We start from the raw sequence: 27,878 nt of genomic DNA on the forward strand, positions 1-27,878 counted from the left end.
AAGAGGCTTGTTGAGATCATTCTCATTGATGTTTGCAATATTAGTACCACCACTAGGAACTTCTTGATTACCCACTAGAGGCATCCTTTGTGGTTGCTGAGCCGGTAAAGCCAATACATATTGCATTTTTAAATAGTCAAATAGATGATTTGAGATGAATTGATGTGAGTGAAAGAGGGGGAGGTGGGTTCTATTTAAATCCTTTCATGGATGGGGGTTTAGGAGAGAAGATGACAAATAATGGTTTGATGAGACAGAAAGATGGAAGTGAATAAAAATTTAATGGGAAATTAATTATCATATTCTAAAATTGTATTAAAGGTAAAAGAGTTAAAATCGAAAAGAAAGATATCAAGCACTAGGCTAGAGACCAAATAAAGCTCTGAGTAAAATCTTGTGACTATCATGCCTAGTTTTAGTTACATCGAGATATTAACAAAAATCAACGGTGAAAAGAAACGTTACGTGGCAGGTGAGGTTTAAAATGGACTCTGAATCGGATTCAAAAGGGATAATAAAGAAATTAATGTCTTAAATACAAATGATTTTGTAAGTAAATATCATTAATTGTCTAAGTTGGTTTGTTCATTGTTCATTAGAGGAAGATTTGACACACAAAAACTTACAAAAATAAGATGTTAGCATAACACAACTTTGTAATACCATTAATTTTTTTGTGGCAATGATAATTTTTCAACCATCTCTAAAATGTACATTCTTGGATATTCCAATTATGTAGATATCACTTTTCTCAGTAATTGTATTTACTATTTTACAAGTTTATGCTATATCATGGACTATATGATAATAGAGATAGAATTTGTCATACAACGACCACCAAATTTTCACTTTTATCTTATATACAAGCATTTTAACCCCACTATCATCTTTTGTACGGGTAAATAAACGTTTTTAAAAGTTTGCATCACTTTTTAGTTTTCAGTTATTCCTTACAAATAAATGAATAATCACATAAACTTAGTCTAGAGCTGGCTCCCATGAAGTTCAAATTGTGGACCCACTTAGCTGGAAGGTTCAATGTTCGTTCCTCCATGTATACACAACAATTGTAAACTGTGTTGATTTAGGATATAATTATCTTAGACACACTACAAATGTATATTTAATTGGTTAAATATCAAGGCAAAAATAAAATTCACTTCACACGATAATTAATTTTTTTTGTTAAAGAGAATAAACTTGTATTAAAGGTAAAAAAATTAAAATCGAAAAGAAGGATATCAAGCACTAGGCTAGAGACCAAATAGAGCTCCGAGTAAAATCTTGTGGCTATCATGCCTAGTTTTAGTTACATAGAGATATTAACAAAAATCAGCGGTGAAAAGAAACGTTACGTGTCAGGTGAGGTTTAAAATGGACTCTGAATCGGATTCAAAAGAGATAATAAAGAAATTGATGCCTTAAATACAAATGATTTTGTGAGTAAATATCATTAAATGTCTTCATTAATTGTCTAAGTTGGTTTGTTCAGTTTTTCATTAGAGGAAGATTTGACACAACAAAAAGTTACAAAAATAAGATGTTAGCATAACCCAACTCTGTAATACCATTAATTTTTTTGTGGCAATGATAGTTTTTCAACCATCTCTAAAATATACATTCTTGGATATTCCAATTATGTGTAGATATCACTTTTCTCAGTAATTGTATTTACTATTTTACAAGTTTAAGCTATATCATGGACTATATGATAATAGAGATAGAATTTGTTGTACAACCATCCTATTTTCATTTTATCTTAAATATATGTCCAATAAAATTTTTGTTTTGAAGTGAGTGCTTGAATGACATGTTTATTGTGCTCTTAATGGGTTTAAGCAACTTTTGGGTGATTTCGAAGAATTTTTTATTTTTTATTTTTTATTTTTTTGATGAAGAGATTTCGAAGAATATTGTTCTCGTAATGAAATTTCTAATATTATATAGTCAAGAATAAGATGATTGAAAGGAAAAAAGATTGTATACCTTCCCTTCTTACACTAGTTTAAGTATCACCCTTCAACAATAAATATCACACTCCCGACTCCAGATAATCACATTTCATTTTCACACGCCAAATATGACTTTATAATTCTATAATATTCGGCTAGCTTCATTAAACAGAGACAAGGCCAATATAAAACAGAATAATTTTCATTTTAGAATACTTGCATAAATGGTCAAAGACTCAAGACAAGGCCAGGAAGCATAAAAATATACAGATTCACACCTTGGGATACAAGAATCAAATCATATAGCTCCTAAATTTTGCTATTCAGAATTTAAAGTTTAGAACCATAATTTATGGTCATGAAAATTATCACTGCTTTTAGGATCATCAATATCATCGTTGTCGAACTCATCGCCATCAGGATATACGCCATTCTCGTCACCATCACCAGCAACATCGTCATCATCATCATTGTCATCATCTTTGACAGTCTTAGAGGAATTTGTATCAAGATTGTCAAATGAACTCCAAGCAGGAGGAAAGGTCTTCTGCAACGCTTCAGTGAGTTCTCCTGCCCTCTCAATCTTGCGTAAGCACCTCGACCAATGAACTGCAGTACCCATATCGACAACCAAACCAAGTTCTACCATCTCTCTACATATAGACAAGATCCCCGAGTATATATATTCCTCGGTGAAGGTAGCCCTTGATAACAGTGATGTCATCAGACAGTGGTATACAGCTTTATCGGGTTTCAACCCGAGCGATTTCATCTCTTCAAAGCAAGTGAGGGCCTTCTCTGGGAGTGAGGCACGAGCCCACCCATGTATTAATGTTGTATAGGTTCTTATATTAGGCTTCACCCCAACAGCTTCCATTTCCTTGATTGTCTTTGTGGCTCTCTGCACACAATTATCTCATCATAAGACTTGGAAAACGAAATTGATCACGAAATCCTATTTGATCAAATATGACAGAAATGAAATAATTATTTGGGAATTTACCGGCATATCTCCCACTTTACAACATGCATTTATGAATGACGTGTATGTGCGAATATCAGGAAAAACACCATCTTGCTTCATCTGCTGCATCAGGTCGGCAGCCTCCCAAACATCTCCTCTTCTAGCCCACCTACATGATAAAAGCCCAATTTCATTATTACTCAAGGAGGACAACAATCCTCAGAGATGCACAATTTAGTATGGAGATAATAAAAGAAAAGAAATAAATTCAAACAATGGTTCATTTTTGTGAATATCTCAACGTCGTCCCATAGATGCTAATATTTGTAAGATAAGGGAAATTGTAGGTACCCGTCAATTAATATGTTGTAAACGAAAGTGTTTCTTGGAATATTCTTTCTACTCATTTCCTTTGTGACTGCTAAAGCACTTTGCATCCTGCCTGACTTGCAACATGCCTTGAGTAATGCCTGATAGGAGTACGCGTCTAGGTCCAGACCCTCATTTTTCATTTTAGTGAAGTACTCAAAAGCTTTACCAATATCGCCTAGAGAAGCATAACCATGCATGATCGTTGTGTAAGTGTGCTCGTTAGGAGTCACGCCAGACAACAGCATTTCATCTATCGTTTTAACAGCTTTTTCCATCTGAAAAATAATTAAGAGAAATGAAGCATATAAAATCATAGTATCAGCTCAATAAAGGATGGAAACAAGTCTTCAATTCCATGTCTTTTTTTTGTTCTCACATTAACTTTACGTCCTAGAAATGCCGATAAAAAGAAACTAACAATCAATCACTCACACATATCTCTTAACTACTACATTGAATTAACCTCTTATGATAAATTACCTGACGTTTTTGAACAAGACCGAGAACTAGAGCATTGAAAGTGTGCACATTAGGCATGCATCCAGTTCTCCTCATTGTGTCAAAGATATCTAGGGCTCTTCCCATGTCCCCAGATTTTGCGAGTTGATGTATGATTGGCAAAAATGTGCGTGAGGTAGGCCTGATTCTCTGCTTCTGCATTTCAGCAACAGTGCGGATGGCTCGATCTATATTACCCATACCACAGAAGGCTCTGATGACATTATTATAGAGCACTGCATCAGGCTTTAAGCCTGCTTTTATGACATCCTCAAAAATGGCGAAGGCATTAGCCCAATCCTTCAATTTTAGAAACCCATTAATCAGCATCGAGTAGGTCTTCATGTTGTGCTTTATGCCACACATTTCCATCGTTTTGCTGATCTCTAACGCTTTAGAAACTTTTCCCATCTGACCAAGATGTTAGTGTGACATACAAAGAAAATGAAAATACAGCTCGTTTGCTAACAGAACATGAAATCGAGAAATTAGATGAAGATAGATGCCTACTACGATTTTTTTTTCTTTTGAACAATTACAAACCCAAGAGGGAAAACTCTGTTACCTTTGTGAATAGATTAATGAGACACCCATAGCTGATGACTGAAGGGGTATACCCACACTCCTGCGACAATGGTAGCAGGAGAATGTCAGTAAATATGACAAGACGGAGGAACATAAATCTGCAAGACGGCAGCCAAGCCTTGAAAAGAAAAAGAACGAGAAGGAAAAAAACTCCACTGCGTACAAATAATAAATGATTGAAGTCATCTAGGTAGAAATGGTGATCTGTTCTTTACAATCAAATAAAGAAATAAAAGCAGTTGCTATTTAGTAATTGCCCAAATCCTAGAGTTGGTTGCTTCTTCACTCTGAAGTGATCCGGGGGGATCCAAAAAGGCCTAATCAAATCAATTCTCTTCCAGAAGAAATCACCATGTATATATGAAGAACAACCCCAACAAACTCATGAAATCAGCTTATCAATAATAAGAGTACCTTAAGTCTGTTAAATACGATAAGACACTTCTCCTCGTCGCCAATGTTTGTGTAACCATCCATCATAGTATGATATATGTCAATTGGAGCATCAATCCCTTCTTCTTCCATCTCTCTTACTAGATCTTCAGCTCGGGTCATGTTAGAGGTTTGGCTGCATTTTAAAGTTTGGACTGTTATATTAAACGATCTCAGCATTGATTCATTACAATCACCAAAACTTGTAGTTTGGATCATGTTTGAATATAGTGGAAGAAGAGAGAGCGTTGTGAAGAAAATGGAAAACCTAGAAAAGGTAGTACAAATATCTATTTGCATTATTGCATAAGTTAAAAATATCTAACAAAAAACTTTTTGGAAAGAGTACTCACCAATGGGCATATATTATATTGCCATAAATGATTGCATTCATGGAGCCATGCCTCCCTTTTGCCTCCTTAAACCATTTATCTGCAGCTCTTCCAAAGCAACATAAACGAGAATAAGGGTGAAATGACGGTAAGAATGTTTTGGTTAATTCCAATGTGATAGCTACGTAATGACTAGTAAGCTGTATATACCACATATACCTATGATTAGCCGAAACAATATCAAAACTATTTGTTCTAATTGATGCCTTGATGGTAAATGTAATAATCACTCCACAAGGTACTACTTGTCCTTATTGAGATAAATGTAGCCACTAACCACTATGTGCCTTTTCTGTTAGTCAACATCTTCTCTTTTTTTACTTCAACATGTCTGGAGTATCTATTTTCGTATACGGGTCTCTTTCTGGGCATCTAAACTTTATATTTGAGAAGTGGTTCAATATTTTCGACTGCGAGTAGTTGGGTGTGGACAGAATTTTTAGATCCATTTTCTCTCAATTATACTGGAACATGAATTTAAAAGATTCAAGGTCCTCTTTTCCATATCAATTTGATTGAAGAGTGAAAAATATATAACATGAACCCTTGATAAGTTACTGGAACATCAGATCTTTTGTATGCTGATGGGACATTAGGGAAAACGCGAAAACCTATATTAGGAAATTCTATAATATTAACATCATTTAATAAGATGGATATTTTTTTTTAGTTGGACCAGCGATATGCATTTAACTTACTCGCCGTCACCAGCTTTGGCAAATCCCCCAACAATTATACTATAAGTCACTAAACTCATCTCAATTCCCTCTTTCTTCATTTTCCTCACGCAAGATAATGCTTCCTCCATATCTCTACCAACTGCATAAGCATGAATAAGGCTGCATGAAATAAATTACCTTCAATGTGGGAGATTAAGAAACCCTGATAACTAAATAACACAAACCTCTTTGGGAAAGAAAACCACAATTTTCTAGTTTTCTTTTGGTTTTAAAAAATGTCTATCTGATTAACATGAAAAATTATAGCTTGTATCTGTATCAGAAAACAAGGGCACCAAAAACAGTCTTACTTTGTATAGACATGTGAGGTTGGTTCTATTCCCCTTGCTCTCATGCTCTCAAACACTTCGCGCGCACGATGCATGTCTCCCCGTCTTCCGTAATAGTTAACCATCAGTCCAAACTCTCTTCTAGAAGGCTGCGCGCTCAATATACAAAATCTTAACTCAATTTCAAAAGGTTGCATGTACTCTTTACAATGAAAACCCCAACAAATATTGTTCAGTATTGAAGTTTTTTATGTTTGAAGAGATACATAAAGTCAAAGGTACAATGACATGTTCGGCAGACTTGGGATGTGTCCACTGCGAACACAATGACATCCCCAGGACCCCATCAACCCAATGCATCCAGTGCGAGCACTGAATACGAAGACTTACCAAAAGTCATCTAATTAAGATTCATCAGGGCATCCGCATTTCAAACAAAATAAACTCATGCTTAGATTTTCCAAAGTTTTGCTTTGCTAAATATACATAATACAAGCTAATGATAAAGAGTTAGCATAATATACCTTCTTAATTCTTTCGAATGATGAAACAACAGCCTGCCAATTCTCCGGTTCAGTTTCAAGAACCTTTTTGAACTCCTTTCGAGAAGACTCCCTTTCTTCGTGCCAACTCGAACGATACTCAACTTCATCAGACCCTGATACCCATGTATCCCTTTCGTCTGACCTATTCTTCAATCTCCTCCCATCATCTAACTTCACAGTCAATACCCTCCCATGAAATTCCACCCCATCAAATTCCACAGCTTTTACAGCAGAATTAGCAGCAGTTGAACCACCATAAATTATGAAACCAAAACCAACATTCCTCTCAGGATCATTATGCCCTTTTATTAATATCACATCTTTAATCGGACCGAATTGCCGAAAAAACTCAGCAACTTCGTTCTTTTTAATCCACAAAGGAAGATTTCCAACAAAGATTTTACCATCTTGACGAAATTCTGGAACTGAATGCTTAACTTCTGAAACTTTAGCTTCATTTTCTTTGGCAAACTCTTTCTCAGCAGAAACAATTTTCTGAGGTGGGGGAGATGGTGGCGGTGGTGGTGGAGGAGGAGGAGAGATTTTACTAGTGAGCCAGAGTTTGCTAGTAAGATTGTTCAAATTTTTCTGGGGTTTGGAGTGATTCACTAGATTTCGGAGAGGGTTAGAGGAGATTTTAGGGGTTACAGGAGTAGGAATGAATTTCTTGGAAGAAGGAGAGGAGGTGGTGGTGGTTTTGAGTGGTTTAGGGCGACGGACATCACCGGAGATGCGAGGAGGGTTAGAGGGAGTGTCGGAATCCGGAGAAGATTTAGCGGAGCAAATGAGAGATTGGAATTTGGCGGTGAGGATTGGAGGAGAGAAATGGGAGGAGTGAGTGTGTGTGGTGGAGGAGATGGAGAGGAACTCCATACTAGTTTAGTATTATCTTCTTCTTCTCAGCTTCATGGGATGAGAAAAAACAAAGGAAGAAGAGGGCCAGCGGATTTAATGAGTTTTATAGGAGCCCAACTGTTCTGGAGCCACGTTCTTGGGCCCTAAAGACCATATAAAGATCACGTTTAACGTTAATCATTACATGATGCCGCCGAAGTTAAATTACAAATGAATGAGGCTTAAACCTCACAAACTTATCATTTATACCTTTAATAATCCAAGTTCGATAACCATAGATTCCACCTCCCATGGGAATAGAACTTAAGACCTCTAGATTTTTGGAGTTTATATCAATACTTTCAACCACTTGGACAACCAAGTGTTGACAAAACTCATCTATTCTTATATCTACTTTATTTATTGTCTAAATTATAAGAAATAAATTTCAATGCTAAACTACTTCCATCGAAACTCAATCCCACGACCTCATGAGTTTAAGAGGGAGTGTCTGACCACTGCACCGAATAGTGGTGGACTTTTTTTTCCTCTTTGTAGTCTATAGACTATAAAGGCAAATTGTATCTCCATAGAACGACACAAGTACTATAAAAACTTTCTAAGGTTGGATTGTAAGGCACGGGTATAAGTGTATCTGAGGAGCCATCTGACTCGTAATGCACAGAGAAGCGATTCAAGCGTGGGTGTAATGCACAAATATAATTTTATCGCAGGGGCCATCTGACTCGTAAAGCACGGAGAAGCGATCCAAGCTTGGGTGTAGCAGCATTAGTACAAGTATATCTCAGGGGCCATCTGACTCGTAAGACACAGAAAGATCCAACCTTGGGCGTATTGTTATACCTAAGGATCCATGTTGTCACTCATCAAGCTCCCCCTTAGGTCGGTAATTGGAACAAGTACAAAAGGTCCTTATTCGAATCTATTGACATTAGGGAAGCTGATGACATTAGGATACGACTCGTTACACTTAACTTATTAAAGAAATGAAGTTGGGGAAAGTCAGAATACAAAGGAGAGAGAGAGAGAGAGAGAAATGAAAATATTCAATAAACAACTTCAGAAAAAACCAATGCTTGGCATTTCTCTCTTGGGAGATTGTATTCTGTTCAAATAATTTGTCTATATGATATTTATTTGAGTTTCTGAAACTGAATAAGAAGAGTTATCTGAATTAGAACTGTAGTAGTCTACAAGACAAATTGATAATTCGGCCATTTTTACACAATGCTTCACCCAGTGTCCGTCTGGTCAGTACCTTTATATTGACACAAGCAACATCACATCTGAAAGTTACAATTTGAGTATGAACAATCTAGCAATTTCTGCTCAGTACTTTAATATTGACAAACGCGTGACCAGATCAGAAAGATCCAATTTGAGTATGAACTATGTAGCAATTTCTCTATATACACGATTACCGTGCACTTCCAAAACCTCAAAGCAACTAAGAAACAACAATCAGCAGCAAAGAGAAATACCAAAACAATCTCACAAACTCCACCAAATGCCAAAACACGCATTTGGTATAGAGTTCTCCAACAGGCTGAGAGAGCCCAATAGGTGTGACTAACCCACCACAACCACGCTTGGCACACAGCCTTGGCAGGTCGTGACCAGCCTTGGCAGGTCGTGACCAGCCTTGGCAGGTCGTGACCAGTCTTGGCAGGTCGTGACCAGTCTTGGCAGGTCGTGACCAGTCTTGGCAGGTCGTGTCGTGACCAGACTAGACATCACTGTCACAACCTGTTTCCACCATGTAGTGTTTCCACATGAACTCACCAATGAAGGTCAAAAAGTACAAATTTTAAGAATATAATGCTCATAGGTTACTTTCTTCGGAACGAAATTCCCCAACCTATACAAATACAATACATACAGCAAAACCATTTTTAAGAAACTGAAGACGGAACGAAATTCCCCAACCTACACATAACCATCAAATGGAATTTTCTCTCAGAGTTCATTTATCGTGTAACTTCCTGTTGGCTAAATACTTCAAACATTGAACTACAATCATAAGAACTTTCAAGTATCATTAGGCATCAATCAAATAATAACCCATACCCACATTTTAAATTCAAAAATAGAAGCAAAACAAAGATCACATTTGATCCATTTCTAAGATTTTTAAAAGTTACCCAAAACACAAAGATCTCAGTTTCCTATTCTCACAATCAAAGAAACTAAATCACAGGCAATAACAGCTGAACAAAATAATAACCAGCAAAATTTCCATTAAACAACTGAAGTAAACTTGAAGGTTTATCCAAATAAAACTAAAACATCTCAAGATCCAATTAAGATTAACAGTAGCAACATAACAAAAAGGAAAACTAACCCAATAAAAACCTCATCTTTATCTTTAATATCTTCGTCCTTGTCCACCGGCGGCACCAACACCACGACCGAAAGCCGGAAGAGGAGCGAGAGAGGAGGGTTCAGCCTGCTTGATAACACCAGGAAGATCAGCCATTCCAAGAGCAGCAAGCATATCAATGGTCTCCTTGTCAACTTCAATGACATCAGTTTTAATGGCGGATTCTTCAGGAACAAAGTCCATACGACGCTCACGTTCTTCTTCTTGAAGTTTCAATGAGATCCCACGAACAGCACCTCCTCTTTGGAGACGTTTCATCAAATGGGTAGAGAATCCAGCGATCTTGTTACGAAGACGTTTTGATGGAATGATTGCTACTTCTTCTAAGATCTTCTTGTTCGTGTGGAAATCCAAAGTCATACGAGAGTAGTAACGCTCGATGACTTGTCGAGATGATTTCTTCACTGTCTTTGTTCGAACACGACCCATGATTGCTTCCGCTGATGCTTAGAGAGAGATAGATATTAGGGTTACCTGCAACTACTGAGAGAAAATAGAGGGAGGCGTGAGCGGGGAAGAAGATAATAGCTAGGGTTTCTCATTTTATACTTCGCTACCCTTGAAATGTGATTCGGGTTATTTACCAAAATAGCCTTTTTCAAGATTACGACCTACAACCTAGGGCTCCTGGTTGGGCCGGTCGGATTCATGTCGATCCTCGGGTCGGGCCGGTTGGGCTTTGCCGTTTTGGAACTCTCTGCCCATTCGGGTTTTCAAACTTAATCGGGCGGGTTATTTTAAAAAATTAATGTCCAAAACTCGTCCAAATCCGTCAAACTTTTAGGATTTCTCGAGTATTGGACGATCGGGTATCGGGTTTTCAATAAATTTTGAAATAGTTCGGGCCAAAATATTTTTATTTCCATCATACCGAAATTTCCACCAATATTGAAATTTAATTAAGTTTCTCTTAACAATGTCTTGTCAAATGGCACCTCCGACAACACTATATGTATATTGTATACTTAAAATATTTAAAAAAAATACCAAGTACATTTAATCTATTTTATACATCATTTCACCGGGATACTACCATATTTGTCACATTGGCCACCGCTACCATACAACAGCCACATCCACGGTTCACCATCATATCTATATGTAGTAATGTAAAACTGTGTGCATATGTACATACATAAATACATACAAGCAAGCATACATATAATTTACATAGGTATTGTCGTATAAATGGATGATATTGTTCAGCGGGTTATGTCGGGTAACAATAAACGGGAGGGCTCGGGCGGGATGTCGGGTAACACTTCAAAACCCGAACCGTTTATTTTACTAGGTCGGGCGGGACCCGCCTTCAGGTTTCGGGTACCCGCGGGCTCTAACGGACTCGGGTGCCCGTGACGGGTTTCGGGTTTTTGGATTTTTTTTTCCAACCCTACCCCTAACTAATTTGGGTGTTCCGCCAAGAACTGATTAGCTTACTTGGTAAGTGCATCTATCCAGCAATACGGAAGTCCCATGTTCGAGCTTATAGAAGTGTAAATCCAAAAATATTAAACTTGGGTATAAATAAAATAATATTTTAGGCTTTAGGCAATTAATTTCGCTGGGCTTTAGTCCATTAGTTTCGTCAAGCTTTAGTCCATTAGTTTCATCAGGCTTTAGGGCAATAGTTATTATCGTGCTTATCACATTGTATCAATCAATGTCTTTGTAATGACCATTGTAGTCGATATTAAAAAAAATTGGGTGTTCCGTTGAACGGGTGATTTGGGGTTGGTTCATGTGGACGGGTAGAAAGTCACACGGTTAGAAGGATCGTCGGGTGGGCACCAGCAACTAGGCTTCGGGCCTTCAAATAGACGGGCTGACGGGCAGAAGGTCGGTTCTGGTAGTCGGGTAGGCAAACGTCAGAGAAGGAAACAGCTACTGTCGGGCCAACGTCAGGGTAGAAAACGGGTACCAGTAGCCTGTAAACCTGCACAAGGGAAACACAACCGTGAAGTCCAAGGGGGCACCGGAGATGGTGTCGGCCAAGGACCCTCCGACGGTCAAGTCAGTAACTTAGTTTTATTTAATAAAGTGAATAAACCGAAGATAGAGTTACTAATGATGGTAGAATCGTTGTAGCGTCGGGGTGGCACAACTCGTAGAATGGTCGGAGCTTGGTTCTACGGAATGATGAGTTGTGGTAGCTTCTGGACTACTTGATCAGCAGAGTAGACTTCTGGTTATGGAAGAGTAGGATTCTGCTTGCGGAAGGGTAGATCTCTGCTTGCAGAAGGGTAGTATTCTGCTCACAGAAGGATGAACTAACGGGGAATGAGAGAAACGAGAAGCCTCTAGCAAGTTTCGATGTGGTTTCGTGGAAGCTTCTAGCCGGAATCTCTGCCTTAGGCTAGCTTAGACCAAAGGTCGTCGGGGTAGGTGATTTGTAGACGGAGCTTAATATAGGAATAGTGAAGTGATCGGAGTAGAGCTTCTAGAGTGCTGAGTAGAAAACAAATAAGTAGTTTTCGAGTGAGAGTCTGATCCCCTTCCAAGAGTGAGGCTTCCTCTATTTATAGAGTGTAGAGGATAGTAACCGCTCTTAGGGGCCCAGGGTTGTTGGATCCGCAATAGTAGGATCACACTAGACTGCTTCCGTGGTCGTTGATCTCTTGAGAGAGAAGGGTAGCCTTACGATACCCGTTGCCCTGGCCTGTTCGTTGCTAGTAGAAATGGTCCACTACTCCTTTAAAGTAGCGCAAGACTCGGTCTTCTACCATGACCCCAACGTGTAGCAGAATGTTAGGATTGGACTGACCCAATCTCTAACAACTTGGCCACGTGTACGCACAACTAGCTAGAGTGTGGGTGGATCGTCATGGCAGACCTTATCTTGGCATGCCAGGAGTGTGGGCTTGTGTAAGCCTGCTTAGAATTTCTGGGCTTGCGAGGCATGTTGGGCTTTCGGTGGGCTTCCTTGCTAGACCATAGAGGCTACTGAAGGCACCCCTCTTATGTTACACGAGGGTGGGCGCATAAGGAAGGCCCAATGCTGTTTTTTGCCAGTACAGTTCATCCTTACATGCACTGTGTGTAGGTAGATTTTGGGATGGAATCTAAAATTAATGGTTTTAAGTTTTCTTTTTCTTCTTTTGATAATTTGACTTCGATGCACGATAGTCATTACAAGGCGTTGATACATCAAGGATGTGATAAGCACGATAGCTGCCAAATCAAACAAGAACAGACCTAAAGGCCATGTAAACTATGACCTAAAGCCCATCTACATTATTTATGCCTGAATAACCCCAACTTCAATAATCCAGAAATTCCACCTTCTCTGAAGATTAACTCCGAGACCTCCAAGGATCTTTGGTGTATATGTCAACACTTTAACCACTCGAACAACCAAGTGTTGACCCCTAAATTCAAAGTATAAGGAGTGATAAACTTATAGTGCCCCAAACAAGTCAGAAACTGATTGTGCCATAAACAAGTCGAGAAACTGTTAGTTCCTTAAACCAATTGGACTCCAACAGTGTTGAGTTCTTTATTTCACCTTTGTCTTCCTAAAATTTGTACTATTAAAATCAAGAAGTAATGTAAGAAAAGTCTAAAATCTAGGCCTAAATACGAAAAAAAAAACCCGGAAATAATAATGTAAAAAAAACCTAAATTTTAAAATGTTGACAACACTTTTTAAACTGTTCACAACATATGTAGTTATGATGTAAACAAGACCATCTTATTTTTCTATAATTCTATTTTTACCCTTCTATGTTGGTAACATATATAAATATGTTATTATAAACTGTTGACAACATATACAATAATGTCATGACTTGTTATAAAATGTTGACGACATATGTCATTATGTTCTTAACAACATATACAATTGTTGTGACTTGTTATAAAATGTTAGTGCCAGTCAATGTGTTTGTCAAATAAAAAAGAAGAAACGCAAAATATTTTTGGAAAACAATTTTTGAACAAAAACGAATTTGTTCACACAATTACAAAATGTTGAGAGCAAATACAAAATTGTTGAGAGCAAAGTAACAGAAAATTCACACTTCCTAAATTGGGATTAACAAAAAAGAAGTAATTGAGATTACTCTTATACAAAGAATTTAACTTTACCATTATTATGTGGCAATCTTGACATTCTGTAACACAAATATTTTGACACGATCATGTAGAAGGACATTTTTTAAATGTAGAAGGACACTTATAAACACAAATATTCTGGCTTTTTTTTTTTTTGTTTTGCCCATGTTCTTAGTAAAGACCGAGCTCTAATAGACTATCATTTTTCCATTATGTGGCGCCAAAACCATGATCGAACCGCAAATGTGATGCCAAACGTAATGATGAAGGCAACATCCGTGCGCTAGAAGACTAAAATGGAGACGGTTTGAGTTCAAGTTTTTCTGCGACAAGGGACCCAACGAATCGAACTCGTACGGTCAGAACTCGATTTAAGCGGTTACGCTTGGCTCGTCGCCGAAACTCCCCTCATTTCTTCTTCTTCTTCTTCTCATCCTCGTAAATACATGGTTGATACTCTCGCTTCTTCTCTCTCTCTGTCTATTACTTATCATAATACTACTTATTAATTTTGTAAAACCAATCATCTTCTTCATACTCACTCTCTAGTTTTGGTTATAATCAACTTTTGATTCCTCTGGTTTCAGGTTTTTCAGTACATAATCGCTTGGATTGAAGTTGCTTTCAGGTTTTACTTTATCTTCGACTGAAACACAAACTGTTATCTAGAAGTAGTTTTTCAATTTCCAACTCTCTCTTTCTTTCTACATAACAATCGTGGATAATTAGGGAGAATTTTTAGGTTTTAATAAGTTTCTCTTGCAAGACATTAAACTTTTACTCATGTCTATCACTAAACACATGGATTATTCAGTAAGAAGTGGTTTTTCTAAATGGTATTATTGCTTATACGATGATGTCTATAAGAACTTGGTAGTATTATTTGGCAGACATTAGTATATTATAACTTTCAAGTTTGGTAGTTTAAGAATTAAGAGTATTAATTATTTTTTATTACATTTAGCAATTGAAATTCTTTATTACATATTGACAGGATTGATTGCGCGAGAACATTGTATGAGCATATAAGGAAGACAGAGTTGGACCTCATGGCGAATCAGTATTGGTATCTAAACCGGATGAACACAGCAGCAGAAGGATTCAGATGGGTATCTATTTTTCTTTATTAGGATCAAGAACAAGACAGTAAAATCAGGTTACCTCTTCCGCGCAGCAGTCAATAAGAGAATAAGTCGTACAAGCAGTCAAATGAGACATTGGCAACAAGTAAGTAGCTCGTTTCTTGAGATACTTCCCATTTACATACTTGTTAATCTTTAATATAGTACTCTTAGGTAGTAATTTCTAGAGGAACTTGCTTGAATTGATTTTGTTAGCTTATGCTAGTAGGAGTGTTTATCATGGCACCACATGAAGTAGATAGTTCCAGATGCTTGCAAAACTGATTTTATGAACTAAGAAAGTAAATTTAGCTCACATGCCTAAAAGACTACTAAGTGAATCTTCTTTAACCTCATATTCAGTGTTAGAGTGAGAAATTTCCTCTATTTTCTTTCTTTCATTGTTCGGATGATAGTTAGACCTCTGATGTACTGCTTTGTGCATATCTTCGCTGCCCTTGCGGCCCTGCAACCTTTTTAATTCTTCCGTTCGCATTTCACTTTATTCGATCAAAACTCACCTTTTAGCATATCTTCTTGGCACCTAGGGCATCAATCACCCCGAACTTCAAGAGAACACTACATAAGTGATATCTTCACCTCTTCATTAGGATTGTCAATTCTTTTTTGTAAATCAAACGGCTAGGAGCCACTTGTAACATTTACCCTGCATCTTAGTGCGAACTCTTTCAATCTTTCACCTTTTCTTTTTTTGTAATTTATAAATTTTTTTTGTAAACCAAATGGCTAGGGGCCGCTCATAACATTTACTCTATTTCTTAATGTTTGTAGACTTCCAGGAAACCACAGATTGAATGAATTCCGTGGCTACCGGATACCGATATAGTTGAACTCCCGGAATCTACCCTTTCCCCACTCATCTAGTTGAGGAGATTTTCTGCTCTGATCGTTGTTCTTTACTCGAACATGAGGTTAAATAAGTCCCTCAGTGGCTTGCCGTTTTAGAGACGTCGGAGTTGGTTTTCCTCCAGTTCTCTTCGACATTTTTTACGTGTCCTACTTCCATATAAACTGTTTCCGTATAGATTCTTGCTACCTAGATCTTTCTTCATATACTGGCTGACCTATATAAGCTTGTTCCCAAATTATATTTTGCTTGAAGAAATCATCCTTTACGTATAAATGACTTGTCCACATCCTTTTCTGACAGTGTAATATCTTTTCGTACAATTTTTTGTAAAAGTCATATCTAAACTCTGGTGATCTTCTGTACAGTTGTTATTTTGTGCTGTAAATAGGATTGTGGTGAAAAACCTTTCTTTAACTTCTCTTGGACCTTTAGAAGCCTAGAACCCTTTCTTATTCCTTCCCAGGATACTCTGATGCATATATCATTCCTATACCCTGATTGTCCACATGTAGCTGATGCTCAAGGTTATTAGGCGTCAAAACTCTTCTTCAAAACCTCAGGTTAATAAAATGAACCCTTAGAAAAGTTTAAACTGCTGTTCCACATGCTCTTTTTCATGACTTTCTTGCTGTTGTAGGCTGCACATAGACTTTTTCTAGCTTTTCTTGGCTACTCCAAGACTGAATTGTGTGAAACTTGATGAACAAAACAAGGTCCAGGAGTGACTGGAACACTTTCATATTGTTGGAAGCCCCTGAAAAGTGCTCTAGAGGGCTAAGGCCTCTAGTCTACTTGACTGCTGTACTTGACAGCCCCCCTTGCTGATTTCTGGCGTATCCACGCTTTTCCTTTGATATACGACTCCATAGAAACCTTGCAAGTCATAGTTTTGTGGTTGTTAACATTTCAATTCAAAAGCTCCTGTTCTGTCAATAGTAACCTCTTTGTGTGAGATCAGTGCTTTTATTCCGTTTCAATTGTCCCCTTCTTAGACACAACTTTAGGGGTTTGAGATTGATACAGCTTCGTGGTTTGATATAGTTCAGACTCTTTTGTACAATAAAACTAGAATAAGGATGATATGAGCCAAAAAGTCAATGCTTTGAAGGACAAATAGTATCTGTGGTTATGCTCTGGGTAAAATCGAAGATTCAAAGTAAATGGAGTGATGGACGAAGTGGTGTTTAATGAGTAAATGGAGTGATGGACGAAGTGGTGTTTAATGAGTAAATGGAGTGATGGACGAAGTGGTGTTTAATGTCCTAACTTCGGCATAACAGTTTAGAGTAACTCCCGAGACATGGTGAAATAAGAGTTGGGAAACTGCCGCTAATCGTTCTGGCTTATATAAAGCATGTAAAATCAGTAAAGAAAAAAAAAAAAAAACCATAAATTGGCCACTCTGTTTTTATATAAGGAAGAAAACACATAACAAGTGTGCTTATATAGCACACTATCAGGCCAGGCATAACACAACCAGAACTAAAGGTTCCCCAGTTTAGATCTCACCAGTTAATGAGAATTCTTTAAAGAAAGATGTAACTAAATAGAAGTTGCTGTGACTCTTGCTTCAACACTAAGTGAATCCAACAGGAAAAGCAGCAAGCTAGACGAAGGAACCTATGAACAACTTGACAAGCTTGCAAATTACTCGACAACGCCGCCACGTGAATCTTTGGATTCTATTTCATAACCAGAGCATAAACTACATTAAACCTACTTCGGTATCAGCAATGATCATCTCACAGACCATTGTGTTAATTCATTCAACCCCAAAACTTTCTGAAAATACTGAAATGCTTGATTCCTACAAGCATCGTCAGTTTGAAAACCAGCATGGCAAGGATGATCAACACAATAGGTACCAATCTTCTATTATCCACAACAAATGAGAAGTTACTACTCTTCAAGCTTTCTGTCGGATTTATAGTCTCATGTTGGATAGCGGTTGTTGCTGAACCTTGTTTACTTGCTGTTATACTCTTTGGTTGTGATCTATACATTTCCAATCTCATTCTCCTCTGTGCAGTTCCCTGAAGATTATTTACATGCGGCACTCCAGAACTGGCATGTTCAAGACTCCTCCCTTCCTTGTCAACTCCTGATGATTGTAGTCGAGTCAGGTAATTTGCTGTCTCATCGAGCTTGACTATATCATCTTTCATTATGTCTGCAAAACAATCGTCCTCCTTCACATCATCACCCTGAAACTAAATTAGTTTTATGATATTAGACTCTATAATCTCTTCACAGTTTATAAAATCTGAACTAGTACAGGAGGAAGTCAAACCTCTTGGTTGAGCTCAGATTTGTCAAGTTTTCCATCAGAAAGAGTTTCTGAACTGCTCATCTGCTTACTTGAGGAGAAACCCGTTGCCTTATTCTCTCCACTTGTACTAGTCTCCGCTTGCGGCTGGTCTGTATGAACTTGAGTTCCCGCCTGAAGCTCAGTAGTATGTGATGAGATTGGATCACTTTCTGTCTGGCAGTTTTGGTCGTAATTTGCCGAAGTTGGTTCCTGCTTCTTCCGGATGTGGCAGAGAACAAAAGGACCCTGCAAATCAGGTAAAAAAGAAATGGTGAACCAAAACATAGATCAAGAAGAGGTTCTATAGATCAGAAACTCACCTGGCATTTATCGCTGTTGTTTCCTTTCATACAATATTCATGCATCATCCACTCAGTTCTCTTGCCTTTTGGTGCTCGTCCCAAGTGGAAAACCAGTGTCCTTTTTGTACCAATCACATTAGTTCCTGATTTAATCCCACGTTCTTTACCAGTTGCTTTCCAAAAACCAACTTCAGTAGCTCTCTTTGCTTGTAAACCATGTGGGTATTTCCTGCCGATTGGAGAAAAGAAGAACCAGTCGTAATCCGACTTAATGATTGATTTTGCTAATCCAGAAAAGCCAACATAAACAAGCAACTATCAGTTCCATTTCTTTGTGGTTTGATGTCAGTGGGTACTGCTAAAGTGTGTGTGTGTGTGTGAGAGAGAGAGAGAGATATAAAGAGAGAGAAAGAGAGAGAGAGAGAGAGAGAGAGGGAGAGGGCAAACCTGGCAAGTCCCAAGGTTCAAATTTACAGATATCAACCTCTGGGATAATATCATCACAATTAGCTGAGCCTTCAATCTTCCTTTTGAGATAATGAGATACAAGTTCAACATCAGTTGGTGAAAACCTGAACCCTGGGTAGTTACTTGAGAACTCCATCCTGTTATCAGTCTCTTTATTCTCTGTTTCTCTCTCTTGTTTATTTAATGACATACAGATAAGAGAGGGTAGAGAAAATCCAAGGAAGATATTAATCCGTTGTTACTTGGTGAGTTCTGAGAAACAGTAAATTTAGCACGGGGGATATATATAAGGGTAAAAATATCTTTAACTCATGAACGACCCTTCAGGCCTCATTGGTTTGCTCTCTAAAACTGTTTCTTTCTTCCTGGGAACAGTAGGATGAATGATGTAATTGCTTCCTCTCTCTCCCTCCTCATATGGGTCTTCACAAATCACAAGTGTATAACTGGAGTTAACTACTTCTCATTGACACGTGTCAAATTCCATTTATCAACAACTATCTTCTGACAAGTGGCAGGTATGCTTCCTAACTAAGTTTTTTTGAGTTGAATGATAAATCCAGGTTCATGCTACTGTCCATCTTTGTTTTACTTTGTCTTTTTTGCATGTACACCAATATTTTGAAACTAACACTAAGATAGTGTTTGTGTTTATCTTTTTTTCTTTCAAGTCCGATAATATCCTACGTCTGAAAATGCTTTTCTTACTAACTTCGGGCTCATTTGGATTAGATGAGTCAGATTTAGACGAAAGCAAACAAGACATGAAGCTGCGTGCTTTTTGCTGTAAGTGAACCAGGGTTGCTTTTTGAAGATTTCCCAACAGGAGCCAAGAGCCGTTTTTTTAAGTGTTTCGTGTTAGAGTGGTCAGGCTTATAGTATGAACTCAATCTTGATGATTTTGAGCAGCTTCAAAGCTTGAAATTGGTTATAACATTGTATGTGGATTTACAGCTACAATTTCTTCGTTACAGACAGTTGATTGGCAAAAATTGAGTCGGTTGGGTCCTTGGGTTTGACATGGCAAACTGCTAGCAGAGAACAATTTTTTCGAACTTACCATTTTTGCCAGACTCATTCGACATTTAAAATGTCTTATATAGAGTTTCTAGGTATACTTTTGGCTACAGTTGTGCAGTTTCTTTTGGCAAATGCATTTGTCAGCTCTTTCAGTAGTTCTGTTAGCACTTTACATGACAGACATGAAGGCCACCAGCAAAAGACCGCCCCGTTATAAGCTAAGCAATCATTTTATAATCTAGAACGACTATCAGCAACAACTTTTGTGGCCTCGTCCTCCATTTCAGCAGGCAGGTTGTAAGGTTAACCATCAAAATTAATGAGATAGTGGAGAACTCAGATCTTTTCATTTATCCCAGTTTAAGATAGATAAAGAAGATCTAATATTCAATCATTATTATTATATTAAATTAAATAACAGGTAAACTTCAGATTTACAAGCTAATAAATTATCAACTATTCAAATTCCTCGTACATTCTATACTTTCTCACCTTGCCAAAGATGAACTCAAAGTCAAACACCATAGACAATCACCTGAACATGCATCAGAAAAATGAGCAGCCGGTTTCTGTTAGCTGGCTACATAAGCCGATAAACAAATATAATTAAAACATATAATGATAAAGAGGGGGGTTGTATTCAAATCCTCATTCACCTAGAGTAGAAAATTGCCACACTAAAGATTATAGAGCAATGAACAACACTAGTGGGTTGAGCCAAGGATGGGAGAGGATCAGTGCCAATACATACATTAGGTATTGCCACTGCTCTGCTGATTAGAGAGAGAACCTGGTTCATTACTTCTGGAGTTTGGTGGATTCGAAAAGACTTTAGGGATGACATCCTTGCCGAATTTCTTAATGAGATGTGCTCTGAGAAGCTCGCTTCGAGCTTGGATCCGGGCTTGTTGAGGTCCGATGTTTTTGAACGAGTAGTGCGCACCAATAGCAAACAGAGTAGCACCGAAGACGAAGCAGCCAAGATTCAAAGCTAATCCCTTGGTTGGGGAGCAACCACACCACATCATGATACTGTCAATTTTTAGCATGAAATTTAAGTTGTGAATATGATAAAAAAAGATAGATAAAGGAAACAAATGCTGAAAAAACTATCATCAAATACATAGTTGGAAAGATAGTGATGAAAGTTCCTACCCAGTAACTAAGAATTCTACCAGTTACAATCAATTAGATCAAACAATATAAAATTTCAAGTTTTCATTTTTTGTGCTTCCAATCTTCCACTAACTGGTAATAAGATAGCAGCAGATCATTAGATTTTCATGGGTAGTGGTTCAATTTTCAGCATTTCTTTCAGACATTTTATCAAACAGATTAGATGCATAATCTTCAAATATTCAATCTTGACAGAAAATCAAGTAAAGGAAAGAAATCATTCAGAATTTCATTGAATCAACAAACAGATAATCAAATTTAAACATTCATTAAGTATAGATAAATCAAGAAATCATGACTTACTGTAATAGTTATTGACTTAGACCTTCAGAAAAATCAGAATCTCTTCAATCTGTTATATTACTTCTTGGAAACTTTGAAATTCGTAAACCCTAGGCCTAGATAGATGGACAATGAGTTCGCACCCATCAAATCAGATGTCTTCCATTGTTATTGCCCTAATTGGATCCACATTCCCTTAATTAGATGAAAATCACGTGGGAAAAAAATAACAAGCACGTGTTCAAGAATTAAAAAAAAAAAGAACAAAAACAGGGCGGAAAACTCTAGACAAAATCTCCTTCACTCATTGGCAGTTGATCGGATAGATAGAGATTATCATCCTCTTCTTTGTCATCATCATCTCCAATTATCAGATAGATCAGAAATGGCTTTAGTTCCGTCTGTTCCTCTAGCCGACGTAGTACCTGTTATCGCCGAAGTTGACATGGGTTCCGATCCTTCTACTGTTCGTGTTACTGTTGTTCAAGCTTCTACCATCTTCTACGACACTCCCGCCACTCTTGGTACTCCCTTTCTCTCTCTCTCACTAGAAATCGTATTAATCCCTCAATTTGTTTCAATTTTTCGGAAATGAAGTGGGTTTTGGTGGAGATATTAATTAGTTTCTCTGTTAATCTGATGAAGTAAAATTACTTTTTAGGTTTTTTAGGATCATTTTAGTTTCTTATTCATGATGAAATCTACTTGGGTTTTAGTTTCTTATTCATGATGAAGACTAAACTGAGTCAGTTTTAGGTTTTGTATGTGGAAACGGGATTATGGGTTGTTTTTTGTTTGATGAACAGATAAGGCAGAGAGACTGATTGCTGATGCAGCTGCTTATGGGGCACAGTTAGTGGTGTTTCCTGAAGCATTCGTAGGTGGTTATCCTCGTGGTTCAACCTTTGGTGTCGTAATTGGCTCACGCGGGCAAAAGGGGAAAGAAGACTTCCGAAAGTATCACGCTTCCGCCATTGATGTGCCTGGTGAATATCTTCTTCTTCTTCTTTCCCTATACTTATATAGTTAATGCACAAGATTGTCTCCTACAGGCCTCGGTTTGAATCTCAGACTCTCATAGGCTTTACCTAGTTCGAATTCAAGCTCAATTTTGTGTACTAGGTCATTTGATACTGTGATTAATGGATAATTGCCTTACTGCCGTGCAATGGACCTGAATTTTTGTTCTTGTCTTTAGGTCCGGAAGTTGAACGCTTAGCTGCAATGGCTGGGAAGTACAAAGTTTATTTGGTAATGGGTGCGATAGAGAGAGAAGGATACACTCTCTATTGCACAGTACTATTTTTTGATCCCCAAGGTAATTACCTTGGGAAACATCGGAAACTCATGCCAACAGCATTAGAACGAGTTATATGGGGTTTTGGGGATGGATCGACAATTCCTGTGTATGAAACTCCAATTGGAAAAATTGGCGCCCTTATATGTTGGGAAAACAGAATGCCGCTTTTAAGAACAGCAATGTATGGTAAAGGTATATATTTTTCAACCTATAAGTCTTTAGTGCTATCGTTTTATCCGTTTGTTTTATCCACTATTGACGAATATATGGTTCTGAGTGTTTATTGCGATTGTTATATACTACATCTTATGTTTCTGTCTGATTTAGACATGAAAATGTTTGTTCGTCGATTTCATGGAATTTTTAGGTGTGGAAATCTATTGTGCACCTACTGCTGATTCGAGGGAAACATGGCAGTCATCCATGACCCATATTGCTTTAGAGGGAGGATGCTTCGTTTTATCGTCGTGCCAGTTCTGCCGAAGGAAAGACTACCCACCTCCTCCGGAATACACATATGAAGGACCAGATGGAGAAGAGCTATCACCAGACACAGTTGTATGTCCTGGAGGTAGTGTCATTATTTCACCATCAGGAACTGTTTTGGCCGGACCAAATTATGATGGAGAAGCCCTTATTTCAGCTGATCTAGGTAATCCTTTCTCATTTTATGATACCCTTCTTGAAATATCTGATATTTGTGATAAAATTTCATTAATGAATTATATAGCATGTCTTGAGTCCTGACACACCATTCTCTTGTCCCTTCGAGTAACTCCTCACAAAGAAAGAAGCTGAGAATTTCCATTTGTTAAGCTTGTTGGAACAATACCAACAAGCCTTTTTTTTGTTATCAACTAGGCCTGATAAATGGGGGGTATCAAATGCTTTTACGCCCTACACCCGTTCGGAAGCAGAAGAAAAAAGTGGTGGCGATTGGACCTCCATTTTCATGATCCCGTCTCTTTACCTTCTTTTCGGCAATGGTTTTGGTAATGGGTATTTTCACATTGATTTTGCAGATCTTGGAGATATAGCACGGGAAAAGCTTGGTTTCGATGTGGTTGGACACTATGCTAGACCTGATGTGCTGAGCTTGATTGTTAAGGACCATCCTACAACTCCAGTTTCTTTCGCCTCTGCTTCAACTAAGACTGAACCTGTTCATAAGCCAGTGAAGCCCCCAACGGTGTAATGACAGTCGTACGTTAGGGACACAAACAGGCCAATTGTTTAAGTTTTCATGTATATCTCTGATATGTTATCACATTACTATGAATAAGGCTTGTTTTATTATCAAATTCAGAAAGTTTAGAATTCTTGATGATATTTATTGGTTCGAATTTTAGTAGGCACTGGTGAAACTTGAAGTTTTCTCTAAGTACATATAGCATTTCTCTGTCTGAGTTCACTCATGGAATTGGGACTTCATTCATTTTCGATCGTGAAGCATGGCTAGGTACCACAGTCAGATTAAATCTCCTTAAGTTTATACACTAAATACTCCATATTGATTCATGACTTAGGAGAAAATTAATAATACACAATTACACATCCACATTATGGCAAATTAAACTATTACATAACCAAGGTAGGAGTTGTTCATAAAATGGAAGAAATATATACAAATTATTTGTCGAAGTATGTTTCAGTTCTTCCCTTGAAACCGATTTGCCCGAATGTCAAGCAAATAAACAACCCCAAGTGCCAGGTCACCAACCACAACCTATGAGATTCAACAAGAACATCGATACAATTAACATTATTGGGCAGTTAAAAAAGTGTTCAATCTTAGAGAGTAAGAAGTGGAAACAAGTAAATTAGAATATATAGTCTTCTCACCAAAATGAAGAGGTGAGAGCAGGTGGTGTAGGAAAGTGTGAGAGCTCCTCTCCGATGCTCGAGAAGAAAAGTCCTGTCAAACTATTACCGTTTATAAGTGGTATGCTTGATGGAGCGATCCACCCAATCAACCCGAACCCAATTACATTCAAGTCTTTGCGCAACCAGTCTCTCTGAAAGCTTCACTTGCACAAACATAACCAACCCAAAATTAATTAACAACCAAACTCTCTAAACTACCAACAATTCTTAGCTCATTAACTAAGATTAGCTCATTAACTAAGATACATACAAAAAAAATATGATCAATTACCATGTTATTCTTCCACCAGAAGCAAGATTTTGGTTTAACGAGTTTCTCGCAGCGATAGGTGATCTTATAAAACCTATTATTGGAAGTTTCAAACAATAAGATAAATCAAGTATCACTTATCTTATGCTTAACTAATCATATAGTTTATATGTCTAGTTGAGATTCAAATTGTTTAGAATAAATAATGAAAGCAAATTTCGCGAACCAATTAGTAATATTAATTATAAGACGGGTTGCTTGGATAAAATAGTATAATCATCACCTGAGGAGAGATTAGTTTTCTTGTGGGGAGGTGATGGATAGAGGCGAGGAGAGAGAGAGGAAGTGGCCAAGCCTGCTATGGAAGTGGTTGTTGCTGCCATGTTTTTCACTGCTATTCTACTTCTTCCCAAATAAGTCTTCTATTAGGTGTGTCTTTTAATTTCTCTCTCTTTCTCTACTTGATTTTCTATGAGTGTATGATAGATGATGACTTTGATAAGTCAGTTTCAATTGAAAGCTGAGAAATCTTTTTGGGTAAAGGATTAGTGAAGGAGATTTGCCTCCTAGATTTCATTGGTCGATTTTCAGTCAAGGATTGCACAATCATATTATGCCAACTGGATGATATTTGGATAAAATCCCATTCCTAGGTGGACCTTGGCCTGGACAGCTAATGGGCTTTATGTGGAATAGGTGCCTATATTTTATAGCTCATTCTCTTAGATTGGAAGCCCAAACTGTGATATATAACCAGGAAATGTTAAATGGACTCCCATCTTTTTTCTTTTTTTTTGAGAAATCGATTACGATTAGTTCAACAAAAAAAAAAAAGAGAAATCGATTAGGATTAGCCGTTACAAGACATTGACAAATCATGAAGATGTGATAAGCATGACGGAGGCCTAAAGGCCAACACTGTATCCTTCCACCGAGACTCGATCCCACAACCTCATCGACTTCAGAGGGGGTGTCCAACCACTGCACCAAAAGTAAAAATTTTTTAGTCATATATGTGAGTATATAATGAAAATGACTGAGTGTGTATAAAACTTCCATTTTAGACGTTTCAAGGCAAGGCCAGCACCATACTTTTTTACATGGAGACGCATTTAATTTTTTTCGTCTAAGTGAAGGGAGACGAAAAAAAATGGTGTGTGCATATGAAATTCCCCTTTTAAGGGAACCACGGGAATGCTCGATTCTCTAGAGCTTGATAAAAACTTGTTTATTTAAGTTTTGTAGTTTTGCATTTGAGTGCGCAATTTCATATGGTGCTAATTTGATCAAATTACTTGTGAAATTGGATTTTGTTTCCTTATTGACAACATTTTGTGATACTCTTACATCGCTTATGAGAAAATTTGGAGTCAGGGATATAAGTGCATACGGACTTTGGAAGCTTATATCAAACCCACATCATTACCGTTTAGCCTTTGCCGTGAGCAAAATTATGTACCCAATGGGAATATGTGGTAGTGGCAAGAGCATAAACACTATTGGTTCTGGGTTAGGTGTTAACGACTCTGAGGCTCTGAGCTAGAGTGGCGATATGATAATCCCACATCACTTTGGGATGCGCCCAGAACCTATATCATAAGTACAAGTTTAGTAAATGGTGATGTCTTTAAACTAGCTAGGTTAACTCATGGAACCTTCCTTAATTATTTGGGCTTAAAACTAGAAACAAGAAGGCCAATATGATCATTAAGTGTGTGTGTATATATATATATATGGAAGCCCTAAAGTAAACATTCATCTCTAGTTACAAAGTGTAACACTAGACCTATAGAATAAATGTATATATAGGATACTATTCTACTGCCTGACCATCAAAACTACCCAGAGGCCCAAAGGTAAGTAATATTTGTTTCAACATTAAGAGAAATCTGAAATTTACCCCACCTACATCTCTTCTACTATAAGCCAAAAAAAAAAGAGAAGAAAATGTTTCCAAAAGATATATTTGTTTCAACATTTATAGTGTATACTTGTTGAGAAAAATAGTACCTCACAAGTCTGCTTATACTATTTTTGTTTTGAAATTAAAAAAAAAACTGAAACAACAACTCCTCTCTTCTCTTCTGTTTCTGTCATCAGATCCTATGCATGCATTATTCACCTTTTCCATGAAATGTCTCTCACTCTCTCTCTCTCTCTCTCTCTCTTTCTCTCTCTAAAATGCTAAAATGGACGGATGGGAAAACAAGATAGATGTGGGACCATGTTATATAATAAGAGCAGGCGTGTCTTTAAAGTTTTAGATTGGTCCCACACCTGTGATCCTTTTCTTACTCAAGCCATCATCTGCCACGTGCCCTTATTTAGTACACTATATACCAGCTTTTTGAGATGAAGATTGAAGAAGGGAGAGACAGAGAGGAGAAGAAGAAGCACTACTAGCTAGAGATGATCATGGAGATAGTGAGACATGGAGGTTCTGTCCTTGGGTGGGCCCTCCTCTCTCAACTATGGGAGTGATAAAAGCACGCCTCATCCTTTTTTCAGAAATTATTATTTTCCCTTCACTTAAGTGGGAATTTGAGAGAGTAGTTAAGCTAGTCACACTATAAGTATTCCTCTTATACTTTTGTTGTTGGCATTTTAGATCAATTTTTTGTCATAGCATTGTGCCCACCACCAGATTGCTACTGACATTGTCTGTTTTGAAACTTCTAGATTTCACTACTTCCATGTGTTACTTCAACAAAAAAAAGGACTTTGATATGTCTTTAGCAAAATGTGTTAATCTCTTAGGAGGGGGTAGTGGTTCAGGACATTGGAGGACACTCAGAGACAAAATGTTCCAGAGACATTTCAAGACATTTCGGGACATTTGTCCGTAGACAAAATGTCTTTATG

The 27,878-nt window shown here is 37.6% G+C and overlaps 5 protein-coding genes and 1 long non-coding RNA gene across 10 annotated transcripts; 2 read left to right on the plus strand and 4 right to left on the minus strand.

The window, feature by feature from the left end:
- Nucleotides 1-2,138: 2,138 nt before the first annotated feature.
- Nucleotides 2,139-7,748, minus strand: LOC147546067 (pentatricopeptide (PPR) repeat-containing protein). The gene is made up of 10 exons (XM_086637857.1): nucleotides 6,729-7,748; nucleotides 6,226-6,353; nucleotides 5,894-6,034; nucleotides 5,157-5,243; nucleotides 4,786-4,939; nucleotides 4,352-4,411; nucleotides 3,769-4,197; nucleotides 3,268-3,563; nucleotides 2,956-3,085; nucleotides 2,139-2,853 (listed from the first exon to the last, which is right to left on the minus strand). The coding sequence occupies exons 1-10, from the start codon at nucleotides 7,620-7,622 to the stop codon at nucleotides 2,290-2,292; spliced, it is 2,883 nt and encodes a 960-aa protein (XP_086493983.1). The 5' UTR covers nucleotides 7,623-7,748; the 3' UTR covers nucleotides 2,139-2,289.
- Nucleotides 7,749-9,812: 2,064 nt separating this feature from the next.
- On the minus strand, nucleotides 9,813-10,517 carry LOC147546068 (small ribosomal subunit protein eS17-like). Its single transcript, XM_086637858.1, has one exon. The coding sequence runs from the start codon at nucleotides 10,411-10,413 to the stop codon at nucleotides 9,970-9,972; it is 444 nt and encodes a 147-aa protein (XP_086493984.1). The 5' UTR covers nucleotides 10,414-10,517; the 3' UTR covers nucleotides 9,813-9,969.
- A 4,613-nt stretch (nucleotides 10,518-15,130) lies between these two features.
- On the plus strand, nucleotides 15,131-18,431 carry LOC147546069 (uncharacterized). 2 transcript variants are annotated; one of them, XR_015224105.1, is made up of 3 exons: nucleotides 15,131-15,261; nucleotides 18,056-18,149; nucleotides 18,304-18,431. It is a non-coding gene; the product is annotated as an uncharacterized LOC147546069 (long non-coding RNA). The 2 variants fall into 2 exon arrangements; XR_015224106.1 differs by having other exon boundaries at nucleotides 18,280-18,413.
- Nucleotides 17,342-21,696, minus strand: LOC147546070 (NAC domain-containing protein 60-like). Of its 4 annotated transcripts, XM_086637860.1 has the most exons (5): nucleotides 21,604-21,664; nucleotides 19,084-21,156; nucleotides 18,655-18,920; nucleotides 18,317-18,580; nucleotides 17,342-18,236 (listed from the first exon to the last, which is right to left on the minus strand). In XM_086637860.1, exons 2-5 carry the CDS (start codon nucleotides 19,292-19,294, stop codon nucleotides 17,793-17,795), a joined length of 1,185 nt encoding a protein of 394 aa, XP_086493986.1. In that variant the 5' UTR covers nucleotides 19,295-21,156; nucleotides 21,604-21,664; the 3' UTR covers nucleotides 17,342-17,792. The 4 variants fall into 4 exon arrangements, 2 of the variants coding, with proteins under 2 accessions (XP_086493986.1, XP_086493985.1); XM_086637859.1 differs by lacking the exon at nucleotides 21,604-21,664 and having other exon boundaries at nucleotides 17,400-18,230; nucleotides 19,084-19,375; XR_015224104.1 differs by lacking the exons at nucleotides 17,342-18,236; nucleotides 18,317-18,580; nucleotides 18,655-18,920 and having other exon boundaries at nucleotides 20,506-20,659; nucleotides 20,876-21,156; nucleotides 21,604-21,696.
- Nucleotides 21,697-21,823: 127 nt separating this feature from the next.
- On the plus strand, nucleotides 21,824-24,183 carry LOC147546071 (bifunctional nitrilase/nitrile hydratase NIT4B-like). The gene is made up of 5 exons (XM_086637862.1): nucleotides 21,824-22,106; nucleotides 22,389-22,568; nucleotides 22,781-23,074; nucleotides 23,250-23,534; nucleotides 23,905-24,183. Exons 1-5 carry the CDS (start codon nucleotides 21,968-21,970, stop codon nucleotides 24,075-24,077), a joined length of 1,071 nt encoding a protein of 356 aa, XP_086493988.1. The 5' UTR covers nucleotides 21,824-21,967; the 3' UTR covers nucleotides 24,078-24,183.
- Nucleotides 24,184-24,370: 187 nt separating this feature from the next.
- Nucleotides 24,371-25,626, minus strand: PSAO (photosystem I subunit O). Its single transcript, XM_086637863.1, has 4 exons — nucleotides 25,300-25,626; nucleotides 25,038-25,110; nucleotides 24,725-24,904; nucleotides 24,371-24,608 (listed from the first exon to the last, which is right to left on the minus strand). Exons 1-4 carry the CDS (start codon nucleotides 25,397-25,399, stop codon nucleotides 24,512-24,514), a joined length of 450 nt encoding a protein of 149 aa, XP_086493989.1. The 5' UTR covers nucleotides 25,400-25,626; the 3' UTR covers nucleotides 24,371-24,511.
- Nucleotides 25,627-27,878: the final 2,252 nt, after the last annotated feature.

This window comes from Eschscholzia californica, unplaced genomic scaffold, assembly GCF_041429995.1.
Source record: "Eschscholzia californica isolate CP2 unplaced genomic scaffold, dmEscCali1.0.p SCAF_4, whole genome shotgun sequence".
Taxonomy (NCBI): domain Eukaryota; kingdom Viridiplantae; phylum Streptophyta; class Magnoliopsida; order Ranunculales; family Papaveraceae; genus Eschscholzia; species Eschscholzia californica.